A 26,309-nucleotide genomic window follows, 5' to 3' on the forward strand; every position below is an offset into this window, starting at 1 on the left:
TTATTGACGTGTAATTGTTTGCGATCGACACGCGAAGGCAAAGGCTTTCTCTCCTTAAAAATTTGATTTCATTTATAAAATTTTATTTGAAACTTCATGAATGAAAAAACCAAACATAAAAGTGGACTCGGCAGATCTAGAATACATCAGTATACATTTATCGGGTATGATGATTATTTAGAGCATGCAAAATTTCTTTCACTTGATAAATCATTACAAAGTCGAATATGTCGATTTTCGTTGAAAGATCGAATCGTCTTATTCGCTTTGATATACTGAGACTTGGACTTTGAGTTCTTTCGTGTAAATTATGATTATCCTTACTTATGTGTGCACGCGCGCGTATGTATGTGTGTGTATGCATGTATATGTATGAAAAATAATTAAAATAATTATATTATTTTCAATTACGAAACTTTTCTCGAAGATATCTAAGATATTTAACTTGTCGAGTCGGAAAGAAATACTTTTCCTTTGGCAACTTTGAAAATAAGAAACTCAGAGAAAAGGAACTCTGTCCACATTTTCTCCTTTCGAGGTAAATCTTTTGCATTGACTGTTCACAATGATCTTTGAGATCGTAATTATGATTTTAATGATTGTAATCGTAATAACATCCAACCTGCTTTGAGATTACGATTAAATTATTAGATTCATTTCTTCCCGAGGATTACTGTGCCCTAGAATAAACGGCCAATTTCTCTTCGAAATCTGTTCGAGTTCTCCCTCCAGGAGCTCCAGCAAATCATCGAGATACCGCAACTCGTGAAGTTCTTCTAGCATCTCTGTTGTATTACTCGATAGATCAGTTATTTTTTTTCCGTCACACTGCCAACATAAAATTTGCGATAAACATGTATGAAGACATTGTATGACAACAGTTTTACGAAAACGAAATATCGAGATACAAATAAAGAAAAAGAAGTATTTAATGTTAAAAATAGAAAAGGTTACAACATGTGACTCCCTTAGGAGCTTTCCTCGATCAAAAATTGATGTATTTCATCTATTTTATATAGAAACATTGCTAAGAAAAAGAAATACGGCAAAGAGAGGAGACGCTTACCTGGAAATTTGTATGTAAAGTGCATATGTCTTTATGGATTTCCTTGTTAGCGAGCTGCAATCGTTCTATCTTATCGCGAAGGTGTTGTATCCAATTATTCGTATCGTCAGGAACCGTTAGCGTTTCCTCCGTGTCTATCTCTATAGTCAGAGCCAGCCTGGTTAATTGGTCGTGAGAGGACATGCTGTCGTAGAATCGATCCTCCTCCTCCAGAAGTACCATTGCCTTTTCGGCGTCGCTCGGAAGACCCTCGAGGATAGACATTACCTCGTTGATGGCGACACCTTGGTTCTGCAAACCGCAGTTAATTTATTCTGTTTTAACCATCTTCGTGACAATTCGGGTGAATCGAACGCTATAATTATGAAGCTAAGAAAAATGTGATATTCTACAAATTGATCTCAATTTTTCACTCTCATGAAAAATGTTCAAGTGTCATAATTTTTTGTCTAAATTGCATAAAATGTTTATGAAAGAACACACGTTTCTAAAACTAGGGGTGTGCCTTCTCGATATAATTCCCAACTCGTCACAAAGAGACATTGGTGTATTTTGCGTAGTGTCGCTCGGCGTTTCCATGCTCCAATCATTGCTCTGTATACCGGAAGTGTCCTCCAGGGAGGATAGGTGAGTGATCGACCCTTTGCAGTCGTCCCAGGTAGAATTTAGCCGGTCATAACTCAACCTGCTGCTGCTGCTGCTGTTGTTGCTAATCGTCTCTGCACTTTGCACATCTCGGTCTTCATTCTGATTTAGAGAATCTTCATTAGGTTTAATCGGCGGATTAAAATCATCGGCTGTGCATTGATTCTCGCCCATTTTCGGAGTGCATTCATTCACCCTGAAAATGGGCGAGGAAATCGTGTATTCTTTCTTGTCCGTGGTCGATACATTCAGAAGCTCTTTTAGCCGCGCTGAACCTGCAACGTAAATGATAAATAAGAAAAATCTAGAAATCTAATGATCAGATTAGTATCATTTTATCATGGAGATTCCGAGTTAATGTAACATATGAAATCCTCATAGTTCCGTAAGGATTTGCGGAGAACGCTCGAGAGAATCGCGCGGAGTTCGAATTTGGGTCATCGCTTAAATCTCGGAGCGAGGCTTCCATTAGCTCTCTTCAGCTATCCCAGCAGAACCAATCGAAGTCTCACTTTGGATCGAAGCTCGGGTCGTAAGCGTGCCCGCAACAATGCTCGTGGCAGTTTTGCAGTGTCACGCTACTCGGCATCTTTCGCCGGCGCACAAAGCTTCTCGGGCACGAGGAAGCGGAGTAAACCTGATACGTCAGGCAACTCGATTCCGCGCATCGGTAAACCGCAAAACTTTATTAGGTCAGGTATCGCCGTAGTGACCGAGGCGGAGTTTCACGGGGTGGCTTTGTTCGGGACATTTAAAGGGCACAGGCGCGACTATCCTTCGAGGCACTTCCTTCCGGCACGTTTCGGAATGAGAAGAGAAAGGAAGAGCGAACGCGTGACAGTAGATAGCTTGGATTACGTACCGATGTTCTTGGAGTCAATGAGACAACTCAATCGTCTTCGGTGCGATTGTTGCTCTGTGCTCTCATTTCCCGGCGTGAAACTCGCTTGGGACAGGATAAGGTAGCGTGGAGACGGTATGAGTATCCGGTACTTTTGAGATCTGATCAGCCTTTCTGGAGTGTAGCAAACGGCTCCGAATTTAGATTCTTCACAGTCGTTGCCTTCGCTCTCATACGTGGCTGACTTATTCTGCATGCCAAAATGATCTATTATTGATCCTATCGTTCGGCTCTTAACGGATGCATGCAAGTCAGTAGAAATAGAGTCACGTTGAATGTTTCGTGATTGATCAACGAAAATGAAATATTAAAACGAATGGCCACGCTATTAAAGAAATATTATTCATAAGCTGATGGATATAATTATATTTATTTTCGTTGACACATCTTTAAAGATGTATATTTTAATCTGTCGGTGATTAAAAGATGGTGATATGTACAGGTATCGTCGTGTGCAAGCGATATCGATCAGCTGTAACGTGGACCACTTTATACTTTATCTGCTTAGTTATCTAATTAACTCAATGGTCTCGTGATCCAATAATCGGATTAGCGATGCAATTTATACGAGCACGGATGATGGGCAAGAATGTGTGAAAGGAGACAAAAACAACACTAAAGCTAAAGATTTTGCTACAGATAGACGAATCACGTTTCAGAAATATGCCGTGCGAATGCAAACCATATATGTACACGGAACATCCGATAGAGATACCGATAGAGAGAATTTGACGTATTTACCTTTTCCGAAATATCCTGCTCGATCAGATCAACGTCCAAGTAGTCCTCCGCAAACGAAGTGAGTTCGATTTTCTCACCAATTTCGCTTTCATGCTCTTGTCGCGACACATTCTGTACGAAACTGTGGCTGTCCGACTCGTCCGAGTTGACGCAGGACGATTCAGATGAGCGATGATCCTTGTTGTGATTTGACGCAGGCGACATTACGATTTCTCGATCTCGATCGTACAGCCACCAGCCGAAATTCTCTTTGTTCAACGAGGACGACGAGTCGTATTTCGTGGTACCGTCTCGCTCGTCCAGATGAAACATTGCCAGGTGGTTCTTGACGTTTTCCAATCGGCGCGGGATGGCACGTGCACAGATTTTACAGTGTTGAAAATTCCGCCTGCAAGAAAGAAAGACACGTGGAATGATGTGAAAAAAAGAAATTGAGTTTCGTGTAATTCCTGCAAACACGGAACGCATCTGTACGTGGTGCGCGTAGCTTGACTACTAGCGCGATTCACGAATTCTATACATTTTCAATTTGTCGGCAATAAATCTCGTACATCCCGCATTTTTAGCGATGACAAATTCGGCTCGTCGCGATTCCTCGATGATAAATTCGCGTTTTGGCAGACCTTTGAGACGGACGGATTTACCAAGTCAGCGAATTAAAATGCAAAACCCCATGAATGGCCTGGCGCGTATGAACGCGTTAGCACCGAATCTCTGTGAAGTGCTAATGTACGTCAAACATTAAATCTTTTATGAATCGCAAAAATTAACAAGCCCATGTCTTTATAGTTGGGAACTCACACAGCACGTTTCAGCTAGTTTCTCTGATCGTTTATACATCACTACATTAAGTATGCGTTTAATGTTGAGCGTGTACGCTGAACAAACGATGAAATTTTCGTCTGTCCGAAATCCCTGTGCGTTCACAAATCTCCAAAATTCGCCAACAACTGGCGTGTTTAACTGTAACAGCAGTGCAGCTATAAATTTTATCTTTACGAGAATTCCACTGACGTCACCGAAATTAGGCAGAAAGCTATTACTTCACGTAATTTAAAACAATTTATATCTTCGTATACGGATCTATAATTGCGTTAAAATAAGGACATCAATAATTTCATTATCCGTGAAATATCCAATCAACGTTAATTTTACACTTTTAAAATTTTACAATTTTACGGATTGCAAACTTCGTACTTTTCGTCTACGCTTGTTAGCTTCCTGTTGTATCTCTTCCTCTTTATCACAGTATATACATATTAAACAAAACAAGTTTCGTTTACCGATATTAACGATCACCGATCACTGACTCACAAGATCAAACTTTAAAGACAATTATCCGATAAATCCCTATCTCTGATAAATCCTCTAGAGAATCGACGTTTGTCAACAACGAGTCATCGAGACTAACGATCGTGACTGTCTGCGGTACGACAAATCAAGCCGGTTTTTGCGTCGCTCGGTCCATATCCAAGTAATGATTTTTCTCATCAGATCGCACGTGATTGCGGTCACGAGATTACACACGCGATTCAACTGACAATGAGACAACGCGGCATGAGATCTCCCTTACTACAAGATCTTACGAGATTGCGTTTTGCGAGCCACACTCGGTGATCGCGCCTCATATTTCGCATCGATGCTGATGAGCGATCGAGGTAGTTTTTAACTCAACAGTCGTCAACAGTTGTCGATGCATTGGATCTTCAACTGTCACTGCCACGATCACCCATTTCCGGCATTTCCTTGACCACCTGTCGTCATGGCGACTCTAATTTAATCCATCACTTCCCGTTCCGTGTCACGTCTTCGTTCAGCATCGACGTGCTTCCGCGGTTGTGGTTTCCCCGGGTTCTCTCTTTTCCTTTCCTTCTTTTCTCGCGCGTTTAACGGATTTCGACCATGTGTAATTGTTCGCGTACCTCTTTCTCCATTTGATTGCGAAAGATCGCATCAATCTGCATCGACGATCGCGATCAGGAAAACCGTTTGCAGATGGAGAAGGAATTTACTCTTCATCAAAAGTATAATATCCCAAAGCAACACTGTTGCACAATCGTCTTAACGTTAAACGGAGAACAGAACTGAAAATCAAACTTGTTGCAACTCACCGACGAGCCCATCCTCTCGATCAATTATTAATTTTCAGTTCATCGAAACTGAAAGAAACGGCACTGCTGTACGGAGACGTGCAAGATTGTTGATTTGTTGGTTCGCACCGCGAGTCAGTCGTGAGAAGTACTAATCCATCGGTCTTTTGGAAGCATCCATTTAAATTCTCTCCATCCGACGTGCTCTCAGCGCTCCTGCATATGTAAAATTCTGTTCATTAATTTCCCTATGTCCTCGAGCGGAGCACAAGCGTGTATGCGATCGCAATGATTCCCGTCAACTGACACAGAATGACATATCCGCGGGCTCGGTATTCGCGATAACTCGCTGACCCATGTCTATAGTGATAATTTCAGTCCAGTATCGACTAGTCGACGCAAAATCATATGTCGGCACGATGTTGCCAAACAGACAATACCGCAGCTTTGGTAATATGCCTCGTACCGTAATCAACATTTCTATACTGGTTAACACTTTTAGATGCTTGGAGCAATATTATATTTTTATAATGCCAAAATAACTGCTTGTTTACGAGTTTCCATAAGGTCCAGGCAAACATTGAGTTCAAATACGATAGATAAGATATCTCGTATATAATTTGTTGGTCAAATTCTGAATGGGCATGGTCATGAGTCGTCACAACTAATATCACAGGATACGTAATCGCTGGTCGTCGGTCACGGTCGCTTTGATATCCCCCATAAATTCAGACGCAAGCGGGTTCATCTTCTCCTTCTATAAATACCAAGTATTTACGGTGTCTCACAGTAACTTGCAGAAACAAACAACGGCGCAAAACTCGAATAACACTCGGATATCTGGAAAATATCCGCGAGATTAAATATCTCTTGAACGCTCGGATTTGTCCGGATTAGCTGTCGCGATTGTCATTCGCGCGCAACACGAACGGGACTCGCGGGCGACCAAACATCGAGTGCGCACCACCACGATCGCCACGGTTTGCTTGCGCTGATTAATCGCGAGGACGGCCGTCACGTAGCGTAAATATTCGATTATTCTAATTCGCCGGGTATTAATTCAATCGGCGCAAGGAAGGTCGCCGATTGTGTTTGCATGGTGCAAACGTCCAATCACCGGTATCCCGGTGATTGCCTTCCCACTTTCGCTATTGAAAGAAGACAATAAGCGGCTGACCACATTTTTCTTTTGCTTTTTTGCCATATCATCCATCGATTCGACGGATTGACCGGCAGCTTCTTGACATCTTTTGCGTTGAGCGCTTCCTCCTCAGTACCGCATTACAGTCATCGTATTTCGGGGATCCATGTAAAGCCTTGTAACTAGATTGCAACATTGAGATATTAAAGGAGACATTAATGTTAAATCCGTTTCGAGAACTACTTTGATTTTGAAATATTAATTGTCGTAATAAACATTAAAATATCTTTCAATCAAGCATTATATGTATAAATTACCTGATGACCATAAAATATCTATTCTTCTCAGTTATAAATATGCGAATAGATTTCTTTAAGAATTCTAAAAATTTAAAGCAACTCGCTTCTTAATGATTTAATTAAATTTGAATACGCAAATTTTCGACAAGTCATATGCATGTTATTTCGCGGAAAAGTACGCGGAATAGTTTACGTGTTTGTAAAGGCGGACACCGATAATGTACAACGGCAGAACGCGTCATCGCGGTATAGAAGCGGCGCGCCGAGGAGCGTCGCGTGGCAGATCGTCTTGCAGAATAAACTGTCTCTCGATCAATCAGCTTGTAGCCTAGGGGTACAATTAAAGGGGTACTGATCCATAGACACGGATGAGTCCGAGTATTCGAGACTGCATGCTGATTTTCGTTTTTTCCGAGAGATTTTTACGGTCAAAGTTCAATCGGCGTGCCGGCGAGCAACCGACAAAAGAGCTGGAATTTCGGGCGAATTTCAGGACGAATATTCATCAAAATGACGTCGACAGACCTTGATCGAGAGAGAAAAATGATGCGCATCAGCGATAACCTTATCGGACGTGGCGTACGTCGCTGCACTTTGCTATCAGGTGTAACGGATGCGCATGCAAGCCGCATCTTGCGGCTGAAAGTCCAGTACGATTACTGAGCTTGGATTTTGGTGGTCTAAGCATTCAAGACAAAATGAGTTATATAATTGTCCCGTGTAACAGAAATTCTGGCCTAATAACTTTTAAGTAGAAAAATGAAATATATTTAAGTGAAAACTCTTACTTCCGTCCGTCATAAACCTGAGCACGTTACATTACTAAGATTTCATTTTGTACTATTACCTTTTCTTCTTGAAAATACCTGTCTGAGTAACGCGTGTCCTTTTTAAAGAGAGGCGGAGAAACATCCGCTGCGAGATTCATTTAAAATTCATTTCTATTCTGCAACATTGGCGAAAGCAAAAGTAGAACAATGGAAAAAAATTTCTACAACTATTTCTGTTGTCTGCGACAACACATCTTGTATTGCTGATTATTATATTACGCAAGACAAATAAATACTCACGGAGGACCGATTGGAAATTCGCAGTAGCATACCGCAAATTGATTCTGCGATATCCGAAAGCCGCCAATCTTCGAGATTAAGTCTCGCACGCCGGCTAGTTTATCTTAGATTAGCTAAACTCGGTCTTATCACACCGGAAGATCGCGATAAGACAAATTAGGTTGGCTATGACTGGATGATTCATGTATCATCATGCGGAGAAAGGCATCACACGCAGATACGCATTTTGCGATCGGGGCGGGCATGGGCAGAAGTAGAACCGAGTAATTAAATTGCACGGCGAGGGACTGAAATTACACCGACATTGTTAATAACCTCAACCTCTTCTCCATACAAATGTTCGCGATCTCGCTCATCTCGCGCGACTGACTTTCCTCGATAGTTCGATCATTCGATAGCATGTTGCACACTGCGTTAACTTCAGTGCGATCAGTTTTACGTATCATCCGACGCGTCGCAAGGTTGCCGCAAAACCAGTCGTATCGTAATTTGCTAGGTTATCATTCTTACAGACCGATGGAAACGATTGAAAACACGAGGTAACGTAAGAATCGTGGGCTTAGAAAGATTTATTCATGCGCGAATCAAAATTGCGCCGCAAAGGGGTATACTGGCCTTGTCGTTCGAGCGCGATTGATCTTTTCGCTCGAATGATCCGTGTCGCTCATTGTGCGAAGCCTCGATCGCGGTGGCAACTGCGGCGCCGAGAAGGCGAAATTCCTTTCGTACGGATATCCCTCCATCCTCCCGCGCCTCGAAAATCCGCGTTTCGCAATATTCCGACGTCTCGTGCCCGCGCACGAGTGTCGAAATTCGAACAGGTTGCGGCGCACGCGTGGCAAGATGGCGGTGCGTCGACGGGGATAGCCCTTTGATATCAGCGCGGGGGTGGCGACGTTCGTGCGTTCGTCCGGCGGGTGACGGCGGATCGATAGCGGCGCGACGGCAGTGCGCGAACACCGTGAGCGACGGTTGGCGGCTGTCGGCCGTCGTCCTCGTCGTCGACGTCGTCGCCGTCGTAGTCGGAGTCGTAGTCGGGTCGCGCGCGGCGGGTCGAGTACTGTCGGAGAGAGAGAGAGGAAGAGAGAGAGAACGAAAGAGGAAGAAAGAGAGAGAGAGAGAGGGAACGTTGTCCCGAGCAACGGCCGAATGCCAATCGCGTACGCGCGTTCGTCGGACGAGCGTCGTCCGCGGTAGCTTCCGGTACTCGCGGTGTCCATCGGTGCGTGTTTTGTGTCCGGCTTCTGCTGCTCTCTCCGTTTCGTTTCGCGAGGGGTTGGTAGCTGTGTCGCGCCGTGCTGCGCCGCACCGCGCCGGCTCGGCCGTTTCCGGCGACGCGCGAGCGAACGGTGTTGCGAGCGAGCGAGCGAGTTTCCGCGAGGATATGCGTCACGGAGGTGCGGCGAAAGGAAGTTCGCGGTGGAAGCAGCCTGTCGCCTCGCGGTGTGGCGAGGCGCGCTGAGAAGTGCGCGCGACCAGACGATGTCGGCGATGTCCTGGGGTACGGCCGCGGTGCTGCTCCCGCGGCGGCGTTGGAGGAGGACGCGCGTCCATCTGCTGCTGGCTGTCGCCGTCACCATCATCCTTGGCTCGCTGTCAGGGAACGCCGTCGCGGAGAAAAGTAAAAAATGTGAGTAACGATGGTAGAAATACGCACATTCTTGCATGTGGCGCGGAATTCCTGACGTTTCGCGGAATCCCGCGTGATCCGTTCGATGGCGCGACTCGCTCCGATTCGATGCTTTCGCACGGTCGTCACGTGGAGCTTCGAGCTTTTTAGTTCGAGATACTTTGAAAGTCATGCGAATAAGTTCACGTCGGTTATGCTCATTGGAGGAGACCCAGAATTATCGCGCGGGACTCTGTAGCGTGAATTTCGCGTCTCGTAATTTAGTTTTATCAATTCTCCTTGTAGGGAAACTGGAACGTCAGGATGAATAATTATTAATTTATAATCATTTCGAATCTGTTGCTGTGCTTGTATATAGAGTATGTACATTCGTACACATGCGACACTTATTGACGAAAAATTTATGCAGTTTGTAGAATACCGAGAAAAAATAAGTTTTAGACTCTACATGCGGTACATACGTGTACACACGTCGTGGTGAGAGAGTCACGAGTATAAACGCTATTACTCGAAATGTTCTGAACAGCGACATTTGTTTCGCGACTCATACGCAAATTTTTCGGCGAGTTAAGATCGTTTTAAGCTTTTGGCGCGCGCTTCATTCATGACAGGACTGAGCGGTAGTACGCGCGTAGTACGCGTGTAGTATGTTTACTACGCTGCGTACTCTCGCTGTCCCCCTTCCTCCGTGAACGCGCCTCCTTTGAAAGAATGAATGCAGTTTTCTCATCGCTGGCCATGGTTCCCTCGACTAAAATCATCGCTCGATACGATCGTCGATATCGTTACATAGAGAAATTGCAGTGAAATCTGCTGGGAAAATTGCTGAAATTATTCTGCTTTCGATAAAACAGCAACCATTTAGCTAGTGTAATAGAGATAGATACCGATTAATTCCAAAGTACAATAGAAAAAGTCAATTTTCACTCAATGACAATTATGAATGATGCGCGCTATTTTGAATCTGATATATTTAGATTGTGATAAAAAAGTTCCGGTTTCTCTATATCGCTTCTATATCACTTGTTATAAATACGAGAGCAATATGTAAGAGCTTAACAGTTATAAATAATTGACGAGTCGATAAAAAGATCTATTTTAACTTAAAAGCTATAAAAAAAACAAAATTCGTAGTAATTACCTACTGCCACTCTTTTATATTCCCCACGTGTTGGCCTGCGGCACAAGACGCCAGCGGCGCGTTGCTGTCTAAAGCAACATTCTCTTGCCTCACAGGTGAACCCTCGCGCCTAATATCAATCCAAAAATTTTTTAAAATTCATAGAATTAATTAAATCTATAAAATTCACGGTGACAGCCCTCCGTTCCTAACCCGTTCCGTCAAAACTGGTACGTAATAACTTTTGGTCTTATGTCTAATTGAGAAAAGCTTTAAAAATATCATCGATACATTTTTCATGTAACGTAAAATCGTGACTAAAGGAGCGAAATGAGTTTGCTATCTTCTCTTATTATTTCGTAACGACGTGCAGTCGCGCTATTCTCCCGTAAGAAAAGAAGATTTAGAGAAGTCTTTATAATCGGAATACGACCCTTTTAATAATCCATCAATAATCGGATTTTGAGAGCAGCTTCCTCCTCTTCCAAATCCATCAAGGATCGTCTATCAAGAGTGGCCGGGCAAATAAAATACATTGATTAAACGTACGTTTACCGTCCGTTACGGTCTGGAACGAGAAACTTAGGAATACTCGACCCCCGCGCGTGGTCTCGGGAAAAAAGTTAAATTAACCCCAACTTTAATCGAAGCGGTATAATCGACGGCGCACGTAAAATCCTCTCTTTTGACGAAATTGCCTCGTTATCTGAACTTTGTGGAGGCTCGGCCACGGCTCGATTCGGTTAAAGAGAACAGCACGTCGTTAAACTCCGTTAGACACGCTCGTTAACATAGCACGTCAGTCGCATTTTTGCCGTTAACCACGCCTCGAGAATCACGACGAGGAACGGTGCATTCCGGCGTGATACATACGTGCGGTTCCGTATGGTGTCAATCCCGTTGCCACGTGGTCGTGTCTTATCGCGAAGTATTCAATGTCCATTTCAAGCGATTGCATTAACGATCAGATACGCGGGAGATGCACGTCGCACATGCATATCGCACCCTGTACGTTACGTAACACGTATATCCTTAGGTAGTTTCCTCGCCTTTGGCAAGTGGTCCAACCGACCCTCGGATGTTCTTGTCGTCCCCTTATCGCCCCATTCTTTTTTTTCCGGGGAGGGTTGTTTCTGTTAATTCCCGCATCCCGCACGAGCGCGATGTCTGTCTCCCCTTCTTCCGAGATGTAATAAACTCCTCCTCTTTTCGTTGCTATTTCACCTTACGCGTTTCATGGTCCGCACAATGCCTTTCCGTTACGCGAAAAATCCTTCGTGAAAATTACCATCCTCGTTCGCCTCGCGAAGACGAGGTAATAAAAAAAGCAATAAAAGATTTTTTCCATTATCCGCGATGTTGCTCGTTAGACTTTGGTAATGCAGGTCGTTCGAATATCGGCGTTTTTCTTGCCTTTTATTGCTTCTCGTATCACCGAGATTCCTTCTAATAACGCTTCCGTTCGCTAAACTTCTTGCATGAGTACTGCTTACCTCCTGGTGACAGTCCGCGAGCGTTAATGCTCGACTCTAACAAATCGGAACTCGACAACTTTGCGAAATTAATGCACGCCATTTCAACTGTAGGTGTACGTTTAACGTGTCTCTATCTGTCGTAATGTTGAATAGATCGGTGCATCTTTGTCATCTCTATGCGTCATTTCGACGAAATTATTATCGCAACGGAGACATTGCCTCGGGGCAGCCCGGCCAAGTATCGGCACGTGAAAATTGTGGTAATCACGCTGAAGTTACCGGAACAATGTTAATTGTTTGCACCGGTGGTAGCGATGGTCGGGGATTACACCTACGCCCGGTATATGCGGGATGAGAACGTGGCACCAGCCGATAAACGAAACTAATTACGACAGTCGAATTAGCCCGCCGGAAAACGCGCGTGATTCGGCGGCGATCGCAAATGATGGATCGATCGATCCGCACGGGGTATGATCCAAGTGCGTGACACGTTCTCTCATTTCTCGCGATCGTTAGTGCCTGATTGCACCGTTCGTAAAAATCATCTATGTGGCACGACTGCGATTTCGCGGCGGACGCGATCGAAATGCACGTTCGATTTCACATTCTTCCCTTTTTTTCTTCTTGTGCATGTAACTACATACGATTTTTCTTCTGTGTTATGTAATGAATGTCGGGGAAAAGCCATCCTAGTCGCATTATAACAATATCGAATTAATAAAGCGTGGGGGGAGGGAACTGTTGGATCGTATTTTGCAAAACGGGACCAACAAACAATGTTTTCGTTTATGATGGTGATTCCGTGTCGTTGTTTGACACAATATGCGATACACACACGAAAACTTTGTGTCTGCGAGTTCGCTTCGTATGTATGCGAAGTTTTTTTTCAGGAATATATATATTGTTCTTCTGCATTTAAAAATCCCGAATATATCGTGAAATATACAATAGTATTTTTATCGGTTTGTAGTATTGAACAGTTTCAAAAGAATTGCAGCTGTTTTTAGCTATTCCAAAATATTTTGCATTCTAATTTGTGGGATGTATTTTTCTACATTTATATTTAATACATTGCATTCTCAATATGTTTACTCGCAATGACGATTCATGCTGTGTCGCACGTAACATATTTTCCGAAATAACAAATATTTCGCTCTTCTTTCACGTCAAATCTCCGAATGTTTTTGTTGTATTATTCGATGTATATCTTTACATCGAAAAACAATAAATCCAATTTTAAATAAACAAATAACAGGCCATTAGATTCTGCGGATTTGTGATTTTTGCAAGTTGCGGATGCACAGAACCGATGCTGGAATTCTGCTTGTGTTCCTGATGATTAAACGCTTAATTTTCCGACCGAGCAAGCGGTTAACGAAACTTTGTAAGGATATATTCCTTTCCGTCCTACTTAGCTGCCGTGGTACCCGGCTCAGTACAGAGTGGTGCGTCTCTGGTCTGCGGCGGCATCGATTTTCTCCCCCGTATATAGATCTTCCCCGTTAGATAAGGTCGCGCACTCGAGAGCGTTCCCGGTCTTTCTTTTGGCTCGAAGTACACTTGCTCTATATTTGCAGCAGGGGCTTTCAAGGGCCCACTGCTCGTGTCTTGCATCCATCCCGCTGCTTCTGAATCTGTGTCTCCTCGAATGGCAAGAACATGCGACAACTTTTTTACCGTTCGTCTCACCGTTTCAAAAACAAATCTAGCGAGCCGGATAAGATTGCGCGAATCTCGCTATCGACGCGACAGCATCGTTGGGACGCGTGGAGCGATATCCTGAAATATCATCGTATCACGTGTAAACGAGATGTAAAAAATGGATTTGGAAACGCGGTCGAAAGCTTCATTAAAAAATGATCCAGCTCGTGTGAGAGCGTTCTATACTGTCACATCTCCATTGGAGAACAAAATGCGGTTTTCCTTTCCTGAAAATAATCGAGCGTGTAACAACGAGAATGCAAGTTTATTATGGAAATAACTGGAGGAGCGTTTGGGCTGAAAGTTTAATTATTAACAGCTTGATAATATTAAGCTGTAAACGGCGAACGTCCTCCGGGGTGCTCGATATAATTTACCTGAGAGCCAAGTATCTCGTACAATTTTAATGGACGCTCTTGCTGGAATGGCTCTTTAATTGCCACCGCAGTGTATTAGCATAGGTATATCACTGCGGAAGCAGGAAGTACACTGTAATTACTTGCTGAGCTTAGCGCGGGAACATTTATTACCTCGAGCGGGCCGAGTGTCGCGCGTTTACCGCGCGATGATAATTTTATATCTTAAATGATATCGCGCAAGTGAGCGCGCGCATTATATCGCGTGCGTTTAATTAACGCGCGATATTTGCATTCGCATATCTCGCCTAGGACGGCCTGAAAGCAGCTTATGGGAAATCATCGCTGATCTTGTATTTTCGAATCAAACTCGGGGCTTAAGTTCGGAGATTGAAGTACGATTAGAAAGCTGCTCTTAAGCGTTTAAGCCGGATTTACGCTTTAAGCTGTCGTGGTCAAGTTTCAGATAAATAGATTTGACTGGCAACGGGAGGTGAGATGAACTCGCACGTTGCTTGATCATTTCCGCACGCAGATCTGTACGTTGTTAACGAACGTTCAGAATTACGGCGATGATATTGCCCACAGTAGATGAAAGCTATTGCGGGCTTAACACTCGGATTTATTTGCGTAAAATTTCTCCCCGTTTAATCACCGGATAATTAACTGCAAATTTGATGTACATTTTGCTGCTTTCCACTGATGGGATTTATAATTTCGCGTTCACAGTTCAAACGTATTTGCGAGAGAATCACTTTTAAAATCCGCATAAATTACGTTTATGCATTCCTTCCTTTAGTGTAATGTAATTTTTTTGTTTAATAAAAGATACATTCTCTCTCTCTCTCTCTCAGAATGATTGCATGAAAAAGAAAGAATAAACATTTCGGAACTTTGTTGCGTTTGTCGGTTTAATCACATCAGTTTATTGTATTTTACATACCTTTTTTTGTCATGTCCTTTATACTTTTTATTACGCCGTAACTGCATCCAACAGATTTTTCGATGAATTCGACTCAACACGCTCTCGTGCCATTTATATCGCTTGCGTGAAATGTGATGCGTCTGCATCCGAGACGGGTGCTGGTACGCCCGCATAAATAAATTTGCGGTACTCTGGCCGCCATTTTCGCACCGATATGTCGCACATCATACGGAGAAAGGGCGACGCGACGAGAGTGGACCGCGAAGGTTGAGGATCTTGTCGGATCGAAGGCAAAGGGAAAGACGGAGCTTGCATGGGTCGAAGCATGGTGCAGCCATAGGGATAGCATGAACTTTGATATTACTTTCCATTACGTACCGGAAGTGCTGGATTTATGGTGACAGAATCTATACGTTGTTGCCTGTGGAGAGTGTCGGAGAGTGTACATTCATTTTCCATTCGCCGATAAGGTATTTAGGATATTGGTATCAAACATTTCTTATTATCCGCCTCTCGCTCTTTTTCTCGGTATATATTGAATCTTTATCGCACCTCAGTTAAAATAAAATACGTTTAGATTATACACTTTATTATTAAATGACATAATAATGAAAGTTAATTACGCACGTATATAGTTTTCTCTCTGGTTGCACTTTACTTTCTTGCTTTCGCCGCCTTACGCTTTTCTTTATTTTCCTACGTAACATATACATTTTTAATGGCATGGTTGGTTATGTCGTAACCAAGGCCGTCAATTTTCCAGTGTTCTATATTTAAAAACAATTTATAATTACGTCAAATCAGTGAAATTACAGTGCTTCTAGTCACGGATACTCAATTTGCGGACTAGCTTAATCACTGAGCCGCGCATATTTCACTCGATTAACATTGCCATTGCTCAATTAATTGTGAAAGCAGTCATTATTGACAGCACGCTGAGCTGTCAATACGCGCTCACACGTGTAACTATTTAAGTAATAAATCAATCGGTTATTGGAAGGTGTTTGATCAATCAAGCAAGTGCATCAATCTTGCATATGGTGGTTGTAATCGCTTTTAATTTTCTATATTTCTACATTATCTAAGACGACGAATTGTCATGATAAAGTCAAATTTATCATGATACGACGTATCTGTTTCTTTTTCCCAAATAATTGTAATTAGAAACTCGGTTGACAATCTGTTATCAATACGTTATAGATTACTCGTAAAATCTCGTTTTTTCAATTTGAAACTTTAGTGTACTTGTCGGTCTGAAGTCTGAAAGATCGTTTCCGGCGATAAAGTTCCGCAGGTCGGTTCCTCGAACGCGGATTATTTTTCTCTAGCATTGCATCCCTCAGCAGTTGGTGGTGCAGTCGTAGTCTCGCGTTTCTTGCGCTCGCGTTCGTTCCATTCCCAACGCCTCGTTCTCATCCCGAGTGCTACCAGCAACCCTTTCCCTTGTCACTGTCTGGCAGCTTGATTTCTTGCTAAACTCCCTCGGCAAGAAACCTCCCTGCCGAAATGGAGACTCGCTCTTTTCCCATTCACTTATCCCTCGAGACAATCCGCGACATGCATCAACCGCGAAGAGCTCGATGAGCCTAGCAAAATCTCACTTTATTCCCACGGATGCGCGCGTGTGCATGGCCGATCAATCTCAATGTAATCGATTGAGTTCACTCAGCAAGATGCAAAAACAAACTCCTCAAAAAGATTCTTATTTTCTCGATGTAACTTTCTTATTCAATAATTATTGTACGTATATCAACAATCTCGTGCATGTATATCATCCAAATAGTTTCCAAATTGAATGTGTTCGCTATAACGCTTCTTGTGCTGAGGTGAGTCTTTTGCATATCGTGATTGAACGCCGATCGCGTTGTCGAAATTAAATTAGCAACAAGGCAGTTATACAGATCGAGTTCCCGCGGGACTCACTTTCGTATCGATGGTTAAAGGGTTGAGAGGCAACTACACCGTTTCAAGAGGGAGTTTTCTCAGTTCGGCAAGTTTCGGCAGAGAGAAGCAGAACGAGAGGTAGACAGCGAGAGCGAGAAAGAGAGAGAGAGAGAGAGAGAGAGAGAGAGAGAGAGAGAGAGCCCAAGTAAAAGCCGCAAGCTCGTAACTTCGTGCCGGCGGCTTTCGAGCGTCGTGTCGGAACGTCGCGCGAAAATTATCTGGGGGTAAGGGTAGAAAACGGGATGCAACGAGACTGTAGCGGGGAAGGGCCGATTGCCGGCGGCACAGCCTCTCACCTGTCGTTTCTCCCCCGCTTGCCTTTCAGCTAGCTTTGCTCTCTTTGTGGGGACGGCGGTTCAATTACGGGCCTTCGATATCGGTAACCCCGAGACGACCAATCGGCGTCGACGAATCAATCGTAACCCGGACACCCGATCGGCCTCCGGGTATCATCCCGGGGTTTCGAAGAGCCTCTCGCCGATTCCTCTCTCCGTGCACTTCGCCGAGCTGCCTGGAAATTTCGTCGCAGTTCGTCGCTTCGTTCCATTATCTCTGTTCTCTCCACCAAGTCCATTCTCTGCCGGTATCCACCACCACCATCACCACCACCATCAGGAGATCCTTCGCCGTACTCTTCATTCTCGTGGCATACATGTTTTACCACCCCCTTCCCCATTTTCCGGTGTCATAGATTGATCGGCAACCCGACTGTATCTCGCCGGGCGTTTTAAAGTGTCGATAACGAGCGGGCATCGATCCACTGGTCTAAAGTTGAAGCTGGTCCAAAGTGTCCTCGTCACGGAATTTCGGATGTTACCTATCGACGTCGATGTTTATGAGGCTTCCACTTCTACGTCACGATGACCATTGCGAATCGTGTGAATAAGCCATTGGATGCGAGCATGTAAAGACTCAATCCCGCTGCGTTTAAGCTTAACGCTGCGTTTTATAACGATGATTATCATTTCGTAAGTCTATCCCGGCTTACATCACAAAAAGAAAATTTCAACTTGAAGCAGGTAATTATAGTTTCGTTCGAAAGTACACGGAGAGTTTAACGCTTTGCACACTTTTGCGACACTTTTCAAGTGAATCCGTTCGTAGAGTAAACATTCTCTTCTCCTGCAGTACTTACTCGTACGATTTGTCTCGAGGGACGGAAAACGTCATGTTTCGCTTTTATCGCATCTCGTGATGACAATTTATCTTCTTCCCCTCTTCCTTTTTCTTTCTTTTTTCACGTGAGCTCTCGTCTCTCATTGTTGTTCTCAAATTGCGACGTCGGGCCTTCTCGTATCTGGTTGTATAACTGATCCTTTTATAGCGTAGACCGAGCATTATATCCTGCCATTTTACAATAGTGCAACGACCGAACGACGTTCCACCGGCTCGCAAAGAGTAAACTTTCTTCAAATTGGAATTTTGTTGCAGTTCGCCAGTTCGTCCATTATCCTCGCTCCTCTGCGGGATCCTCTCCGCGAAGTCCTCTCTGCTTCGTTCTCGCTCTCGCTTCCAACTTTTGTTCATGTCATCCTTATCTCTTTTCTCTCTCTTTCTCTCTGTCTGTCTCTCTGTCTCTCTCTTCTTTCCGTATTTTGCTGACTTAGGATGTTTGCAGTCTATCCAGGACCTTTCAAAGTGTCGATAAGGGATAAACATCGATTCCATAAGGAATAAAGTTACTTCAAATTGGAATTTCCTGGCAAGTTTCTACTACGTTTCGTTCGCCACGTCAATTCTTATTATTATCGAGATTTGACAAGCTTTGTATTTTAATTCCTGAAAATGATGTCGTTCAGCACTGAGCAGATATGGGTTTGAATACTATAATCCCTTGGGTTTTTATTATACACTTGCCTTCTTTAACTCTTATTTATCATCATTGTAATACCGATTATCGCGCAAATGGATGAACACGGTTTAACAAAGTTAATTCACTGATAATAATTTTCCAGTTTCCGCGCGGTTTATTAATTATTATTACAATCCGAATAATTAAACAATGAAATGTTTTAAAGCAAAAAAGACAGTAGTGTACAATATTATGGTAAAAATGATAAATTATGAAACATAAGAAAGAGTAAAGTATCATAATAAACTTACTCTTGGATAATAACTGTTGTGTAAATGAACGAGCAGTCCTAACGGAGCAAATCCGTTGGTAATAAACCACCTGGGAAGGGATTAAAAGGAATATACCGTAAGTAGAGAGGGATCTCTGGCCGAAGGAGATGCTGTTTTGCGTGTATCGTTGCGGCTGAGGCAAAGCAAGGAGATAAACACACAATGAGTAGAGAGTTGAACGAGGTAATGCACAACGTCCGACCGAAAACGTTCGTGGGGAGCGAACAGATTCCCTTCATATTGAATCATGCATTACACAAAGAGAGATTCATAAAGAGGTGAGAAGAAAGCGAGGTATTCCATGTTGACGGCATTTTCGATAGGATGAGATGGGCGATTCAGGTTTCTTCAGCCTCGTAAAGAAGAAGCGAAAAGTGAAACGGAAACGAGAGATGCCGGAGTCTGTGCTTCTCATAATGATAAACAGATCTTCTTTTTATAGGCGTAAATACTTATTAGGTAAATACTATTTATGCAGCAAGCGAAAATAGAAGAGAAAATAGAACCGCATACTAAGAAAGGTAATAATCCATGTGATAGATGTCGCAATAAACTTTTGTTAGTAAAAGTCTTTCTCTCAAAAACTACATTAGTGAACGAGAACACGCGTGTGTTACGCAAACTTAATATTCAGAATAGTTTCCTCTCGCATGTAACTTGTACGAGACAAACTATCGAAGCGTTCATGAAGAAAAGTGCAAAATCCGGGACTTGTCGTACGTTTCGCAAGTTCGCTTGCGTTTCACGTCAGCACTTCCGCCCTTAATCCACGAGATTGGCCGCGCGTAATGCTTCACGAGCCGCTCCGGGGTAATATAACGCGCGTATCGAGAGGCTTTCTGCTGCGTGTCTCGAAAGAAACGCGTCCGGGTCTCGTCGGTATCTCGGGTAGCGACGAAAGAAATATTACAAAGCGTCTAAGTATATTTTCCTTCGAGGTGGGTATATTGCTCCCCGAGGAGGAATAACCGTGCCGAAGCTCACAATGCGCCGTTACGAGAGTTGCATACAAAGGAGAAAAGGAGAAAAGGCGCGAGAAGGCAGAGTCGAGCGCGATTTAATGTATAAGGATGTCTTCCTCCTGCTCTTCTCTCCTCTTCCTACAATTCCCCGAACATCCGCGAGGAGCTTTTCTTTCTCCTTCCCCGTCCTCTTGCTCCGACTTTTCTTCCTTCTCCTCCTCCTTCTGTCCTCGATCTCGTGCCAAGATCAAATCGAAGCCTCCGCGAGCAAGAAACCGAAGCATGAAAAGTCAGTCGCGTGTTCTTCCGCCCGAGAAAGCCGTAACGTCGGAAAGGGATCGTGGGGCTTTGAGGGTTGAGACGTTCCCCGTGATCGAACTTCATGAATTTTTGACGCGATTTTAATCCCGCAGCAATATCCCGGGAGAAGGATGTAACTTTTGTTTTCTTATTTTAGCTTTACGTTCAAATGGGAAATTGCTGTTGTGCGAATCTTCGCCTTAGCGAGTCGCGACATGAATCTCAAATCATCTCTGAGCGCTGACACTTGTTGGATCTAAATAGACACGATAACGATAATGAATATTAAAACATGAATATCAAAATAAGTAAATTATTCCGCGGCATTTTGCACTGTAATATAATAGTCTTATTGGATTATCACATATTAAATTTGAAACAAATCTGAAACTGGAACTCATCTAAGATTCTGCCGTTTTTATCGTATAATCGATGAATCGTTAATTGGCAAAGTCAATAACCAATGATTTGTCTTGTGATCATCGAGATTTGACACGCGTTTGCACTTTCATTATGTCGATCCTGTTGGCGCGATTTATCTTCCTTACTTACCTGGATCCGCACGCTTCGGAATTTTTCTGACATATTTCTTTGTGAAGATGCCCCGGAATTCACCTGCCATCGTTTGTCTGCGCGAAGATGCGAAGTGCACTGTACACGTGTCAGACGTGGGCCACGACGACCGCACTCAACGTCAGCATCCTTTAAACGTGCGCACGTTGCCTCCGTTTCGTACGTCACGTATGCACGCCAAAATTTGCATCAGACGCTGCTTTGCACAAAATCGTTTTCACCCTGTCCTGGGAAATCTACAATAGTTATTTCGCTGCAATCCCGGACGATCTGTATGTATGTACACGCGCACCGATTCGAAAGTCGCTTGTTCCAGTTGTTACATGTTCTTGATACTTGATTGTATCTTTTACTACATATCTATTTGTCGATGGAAAGATGAGCGCAAATTATCTTTTTCGCACGTTACATACCGCAAACATACATGTGCTCGTCTAACTAAAATGTCCTTTTTTCCTATTCCAATTATCGGCGTTTTAATTATCGCGGGTGACAATCAATGCGTTTTCCTCACGTGTGACCCCTATGTATGCAAATTTCGCAATTAAAGTGTTTTCGCGCGCGTTGTGCCACAGCAAAGGCGGCCTTTTAGAGAGTACCGCAACTTTCCTCTCGTTACCGATCGAAATGTACCGTCAAAGAGAAAGAGAAAGAGAGGAGAGGGGAGAGAGGGAGACTTTGATGCTAATTGTGTACCGTTACGCACACTTGATCGATTCGGGAATGCACTTTCTGTGCACTTTGCTAGCAGCGAATAAATTTTGCGGCTAGCGGTTTCTCGGTCAAACCGTCACAGCCTTTGTCCTGTTTGCGCGTGGAGGTACAGGTTTTTGCTAAAAAGCATATATAGCCTACAGCTTTCACGGTTAATTAATTAGCTTTGGACAGAGAGCGCAGCTACCGCATAGCGAGAGCATACAAAGCATGAGGATTCGATGAGGCGTTTGTTTCTTTTTGATATCTTGACAAACTAGGTCAGACTCTCGAAAGAGGAAATAATTCTGCAATTAGAATCTCGCTCTGACATGTATTTCAATTTTGCGAGCATTTTCTTTTCCTTCCCCGAGCCCATTCCGAAGTCGAGAATGTGACGTATATAGCCTGACACGTTCTCTTTGCACGTTCTCGACCGATTGTACACATAGACGAACCAGCAATTCGTTTACCATTCGGAAAAACCCGTTCGGGAAATCTGCCACAATTGATTGCCGCGACGATGTTTGTTTCGTCTGATTCACGCTTCTCGGTCCACCGTTAATCCGAAAATCTCTTCTCCGCGAGGATTCTCTCGTCCAAACTGCTATACAGAGCTGGTATCCTCCGCTCGGCGAACGGTTAACAGAGTTGACGGAGGGTCAAGGACGATGGGGAAAGGGACTGGGAAATTGAGACTGCATGAATCTATCATCCTGTGGCCGCTGCTTCAAAGAAGCTGAGAGATGACGTCGTTCCGCGTCGCCCTACAGCCGAGAAGACGCGGTCCTTGGTTCCGCCGACTAAGGTAAATGTTGTCTCACCTCGCTGGCTGAGCGCACGAGGATAGTGCAAACAGATCCTCCCCCGACCGTATTTAACGTTTTCTCTCGACGCCGGCAGGAACGCGAGAGCCCGAGCACTCTCGTCGGTCCATGAGGAGACACATGGCGCGGTGCGGTGCATCTGTCCGGGAAACGGTGAAAGAGATTTTCTCACCCGCGACTTTCCCGATATTAAAGCCCGACACTATACGCGTAACTTACACGTACACGTGTACGTTATTCCGAGCGTGATATATTAATGGAGAGATTAGTCTTGATTTATCTTGACCCCGTGGCCGTGACACTCGAAATTGCAAAAGCCCGGCAGACGGGATAAGTCTCGCTTCTCCAAATCCGCGGAATTTGTACGTTTCTCTGCATTCTCTTTGTTCCTCTCCACGCAGTTCCTTAGTCGGCATTGGACACGTTAACGTTTTTGCTCTTTTCTGTTCCTTTCTTTTCTTTGGCTGCTATTCAGTGTACTCATAGATCACGTTTTTTTCGAAAATTCTCGAGATGCTCGTTGCTCATTGTCCATCGCGTTAAACTTTTTTCATCAACGAGCCATGTTGGCGCACTGCCCACAAAGGGCTCGGGCGATGCTTCCGAAAATCTAGCCTAGGGACAATCTGCAGGAGATGAACCATCCGCGCGATAAATGCTCGGTCATGCATTTACGGAACTGTTTTCCGCGTTTTACGAGGGAATTCCGTTTCTGGCATGTTAAAGCTGAAAGTGCAGTAGAGAGGAGTTTAAACATTCCGCATGAGTAGAATGAAAGGTACTTTGTGAATATTTCGAAAATAATGTTTCCAAATCTGCGGAAAATCTATAATTCAAAAATGTTATTGGGGTCGCGACCGAAAGAAGGAGAAAACGATACGGGACTCGAGATGAAATGACGGCAAAGTTCCAACGAATCAACGGCCAGCGAAAAAACGAGCCGTTGATTAAAGACTTTTTATATTCCCCTTTGGCCTTTGACGTGTCACGCCGTAACCGAACGTCGACTTTCGATACGCCTGCGTTTCTCGAGGGCGAGAGGGTTTTGTACTCCCCTCGTATCCGATCGACTTCAAAGGAGTTTCATTTCTATATTCGACTGAGACAGATCTTCCCCGTCGTTTTTTCTCTCACACGCATGTATCCGCCATTCACGCGTGAGTGCAGGATCGCGCACTCGAGTTCGCAGGGAGAGAGAATCACGTCCTCGGCAAGTCGTCTCATTCCGAGAGAGCCCACCGAGATGACTTCCGCTTTCTTTCTCAGCTTTCTACGTGCGCGGAAAGTCTAGACAAAAGTTAGACGTTCCCGATTCAAACATTTTTGCGAGAAGGAAACATAAAGTATTTACCTGTTAAATTATCTTGAAGCAAAGTTATAAAGTTCGCTAAAAATTGTTGTATATATCAAAACCTGTGATATAAATCTCGTAAAAGTTTTTCAATTCGAGATAACGCTGAATTTCCCAAAGAAATGGACAGCGTTTTTCTGAGAAATTTTGACATTTTATCAAAATTATTTATGGCTGGAGCTCTCTCTCTCTCTCTCTCTCTCTCTCTCTCTTTCTCTCCCTCTCTTAAACGTTTTTGCTAGGAATTCATTGATTGCCACGGTCCATGTATCCGAGTCCGGTGAACTTAAGAGAGTTAAACCGTGTTTAGAGCGTCACAGTCGCAGTTAATTAAAGGTCCTTTCTGGGAGCTGATTGCGCTAACGTTCGTTAGCGGTAACTCCGGTTGACTAAATGTTGTCTACCTATGCTACAGATAGATATACTGGAAAGGAACAGGGAATTGCTAACCGAAATGAGTTAATCCAAACCGCTTATGAAACCTGCAGTATCAGCGAACCGCACCACTCTAATGATAATATGATTATATTATTATAATTATAATTGTCTTGTGACCAGAACACGCGGTCGACGCTAATACGCGAAACGAGATGCGTGCATGTTGGAGTCCTTTTTTAAGATCATGGGATTACTCTGCCTAAAAATAAAAAAGCTCTTATTATTAAAAAACATCAATTAGAAATTTAAAGTTAAGCAAAAGTGTAAAGATAGAGTAATACAAAGTACTGCTGCAAACGGACGTAAAATCCGAAGTATCAGCTGGGAATAAATCAAGTGACGAAATAAAATCGAGTTAGTTACAAAAGGAGTAGAGTTTTCTCGAGAAGAGTGGTCACTTTACGTTTTACAATATGTTTGATTTTATCGTGTCGATACAATAGGGTACCTAGAATCGTATTCCTAGCTGAGACTCCATAACGGCCTATCCATTCAGGTCGTCGGTATGGTCCTCGTGTATTTCTCAAGCATCTCCTTCACGAGTGAGCGAGTTGCGCGGCAATAAGGCATCGTCAGTAAGGACACAAGAAGTAGGAGGTGGAGGAAAACGCGAACAAATGATGGCCTGATGGACGGCAGAAATGGCTTTCCAATGTCGCTGGAGTAGACCATTTCGCGTTTTTCTCGTGAGACAATCCGGACGGCGATTGGTTTTCCGTCCAACAATCTCGATACACGAGACCAGCTGTCCATCACACGGAGTAAGTGGACAGTTTACTTAAACCGTCGTATCCCAAACTACATCCCTGAAACATTCCTCAGGCAAACGGCGTTGCCTGCGATGCGCCTCATGCCGCGAGAGATTTACCTACCTGCCTGTTTGTTCGTTCGCCTCGGCTTCATTCTCGCGTTCTCGGGGGTACGCGAGAGAGAACAATCTCTTGATAAATAATAGACTCGCATATGTGCGAAGAGACAATATGAGAATAGCTTTTGCGCACACTTCGGCTAGATTAAAGCAGCGCGAAATTAGACTGCGGCTGATAGAACTGAGTGAGTATGCAGCTCGTAGAGTTTTATGTATAGTGAGAACTCAATTTATTTCGCGCGAGTTGCATCGCAGTAATATCATGATGGTATAATCGTCTTTCATATTATATAATCAGCGATATAGAAATGTTTAGACAAGAAAAAAGTTTAGACGAATAATACACGATCAACCTTCAGTTTTTCATCTCAAAGCATGTACTTCGAAGAAATACTTTTAAGAAATATCCACGTATACGAGAAATATCTACGTCTGTAACCGTCGATGGGGGATTACACCCTCACGAGTCATAGAAATCAGCCAGCCAGATGCTTCCGATCTTCTCTTTTAAGCCCTACCAGTCTTCCATAGGTCCGGGTCCGGCGTTCTCGTCGACAAGGGTCGAAAGCTCAACGATCACGACGAGCTTAAAGCCGTAACGCCCGCGGTTCACTTTTCGACCGATCGCCGCGAGATTTATCACGGCGTTCCATTCGATTCGCACAGCTCCTGAGGGCTCAAATGCCCAGGGCTTTCGGCCGGTCGGAGGCTATCGCTTATCGACTAACCTTTCTCATTTGTTTTCCCATTTCTCTTGCCTCTCCCGCGAGTTTCTTCGTGCTTAATTAATGGACAAGCAAGGCGGACTTGAGAATTTATAGTTGTGGCTAACCGTTATGTAGAGAGGCTTATTAATAACAATGAAACTGTAACGAGGTTGTGCAGAATACTTTATTCGTCATGAATGATCGATACTAATTAAACGCAGGATTTCCTATATTTTATGAGCGTAAAGGAGCATTGTTTATAAAGCTGCAACGTGGACATTGTTTCGGAGTAAGTTTCTAACGAAAGCAAGAATTTTTGCGATGTTCGCTGCCAGGAAATCCAAACCGATCGTTACAGAACT

The 26,309-nt window shown here is 43.7% G+C and overlaps 2 protein-coding genes across 5 annotated transcripts in view; one reads left to right on the top strand and one right to left on the bottom strand.

Moving 5' to 3' along the window:
• Positions 1-71: 71 nt before the first annotated feature.
• Positions 72-9,200, bottom strand: LOC105276477. 4 transcript variants are annotated; one of them, XM_020030725.2, is made up of 7 exons: positions 7,954-8,544; positions 5,465-7,829; positions 3,354-3,741; positions 2,574-2,802; positions 1,550-1,986; positions 1,067-1,357; positions 72-828 (listed from the first exon to the last, which is right to left on the bottom strand). In XM_020030725.2, exons 3-7 carry the CDS (start codon positions 3,663-3,665, stop codon positions 640-642), a joined length of 1,458 nt encoding a protein of 485 aa, XP_019886284.1. In that variant the 5' UTR covers positions 3,666-3,741; positions 5,465-7,829; positions 7,954-8,544; the 3' UTR covers positions 72-639. The 4 variants fall into 4 exon arrangements, with proteins under 4 accessions (XP_019886284.1, XP_019886286.1, XP_019886285.1 ...); XM_020030727.2 differs by having other exon boundaries at positions 5,465-5,659; positions 6,621-8,544; XM_020030726.1 differs by lacking the exon at positions 7,954-8,544 and having other exon boundaries at positions 5,465-5,659; positions 6,211-6,296.
• A 210-nt stretch (positions 9,201-9,410) lies between these two features.
• Positions 9,411-26,309, top strand: part of LOC105276481 — a 134,540-nt gene continuing 117,641 nt past the window's right edge. Inside the window, exon 1 of the mRNA XM_011334125.3 lies at positions 9,411-9,583. Coding sequence (XP_011332427.1) covers positions 9,436-9,583 — 148 coding nt within the window. The 5' untranslated portion in view covers positions 9,411-9,435. The remainder of the gene's footprint in view (positions 9,584-26,309) is intronic.

This window comes from Ooceraea biroi, chromosome 6 (genome assembly GCF_003672135.1).
Source record: "Ooceraea biroi isolate clonal line C1 chromosome 6, Obir_v5.4, whole genome shotgun sequence".
NCBI classification, from domain to species: domain Eukaryota; kingdom Metazoa; phylum Arthropoda; class Insecta; order Hymenoptera; family Formicidae; genus Ooceraea; species Ooceraea biroi.

What these genes read in the sequence shown, in the direction of transcription:
- LOC105276477 (XM_011334119.3), bottom strand. Translation starts at nt 9,173, where the DNA reads ATGGACACCGCGAGTACCGGAAGCTACCGCGGACGACGCTCGTCCGAC. An exon ending in AATCGCGCTCGAACGACAAG is followed by an intron (nt 3,742 to 8,568) that starts GCCAGTATACCC and finishes TCTTTCTTGCAG; the next exon opens with GCGGAATTTTCAACACTGTA. An exon ending in CTTTACATACAAATTTCCAG is followed by an intron (nt 829 to 1,066) that starts GTAAGCGTCTCC and finishes TTATGTTGGCAG; the next exon opens with TGTGACGGAAAAAAAATAAC.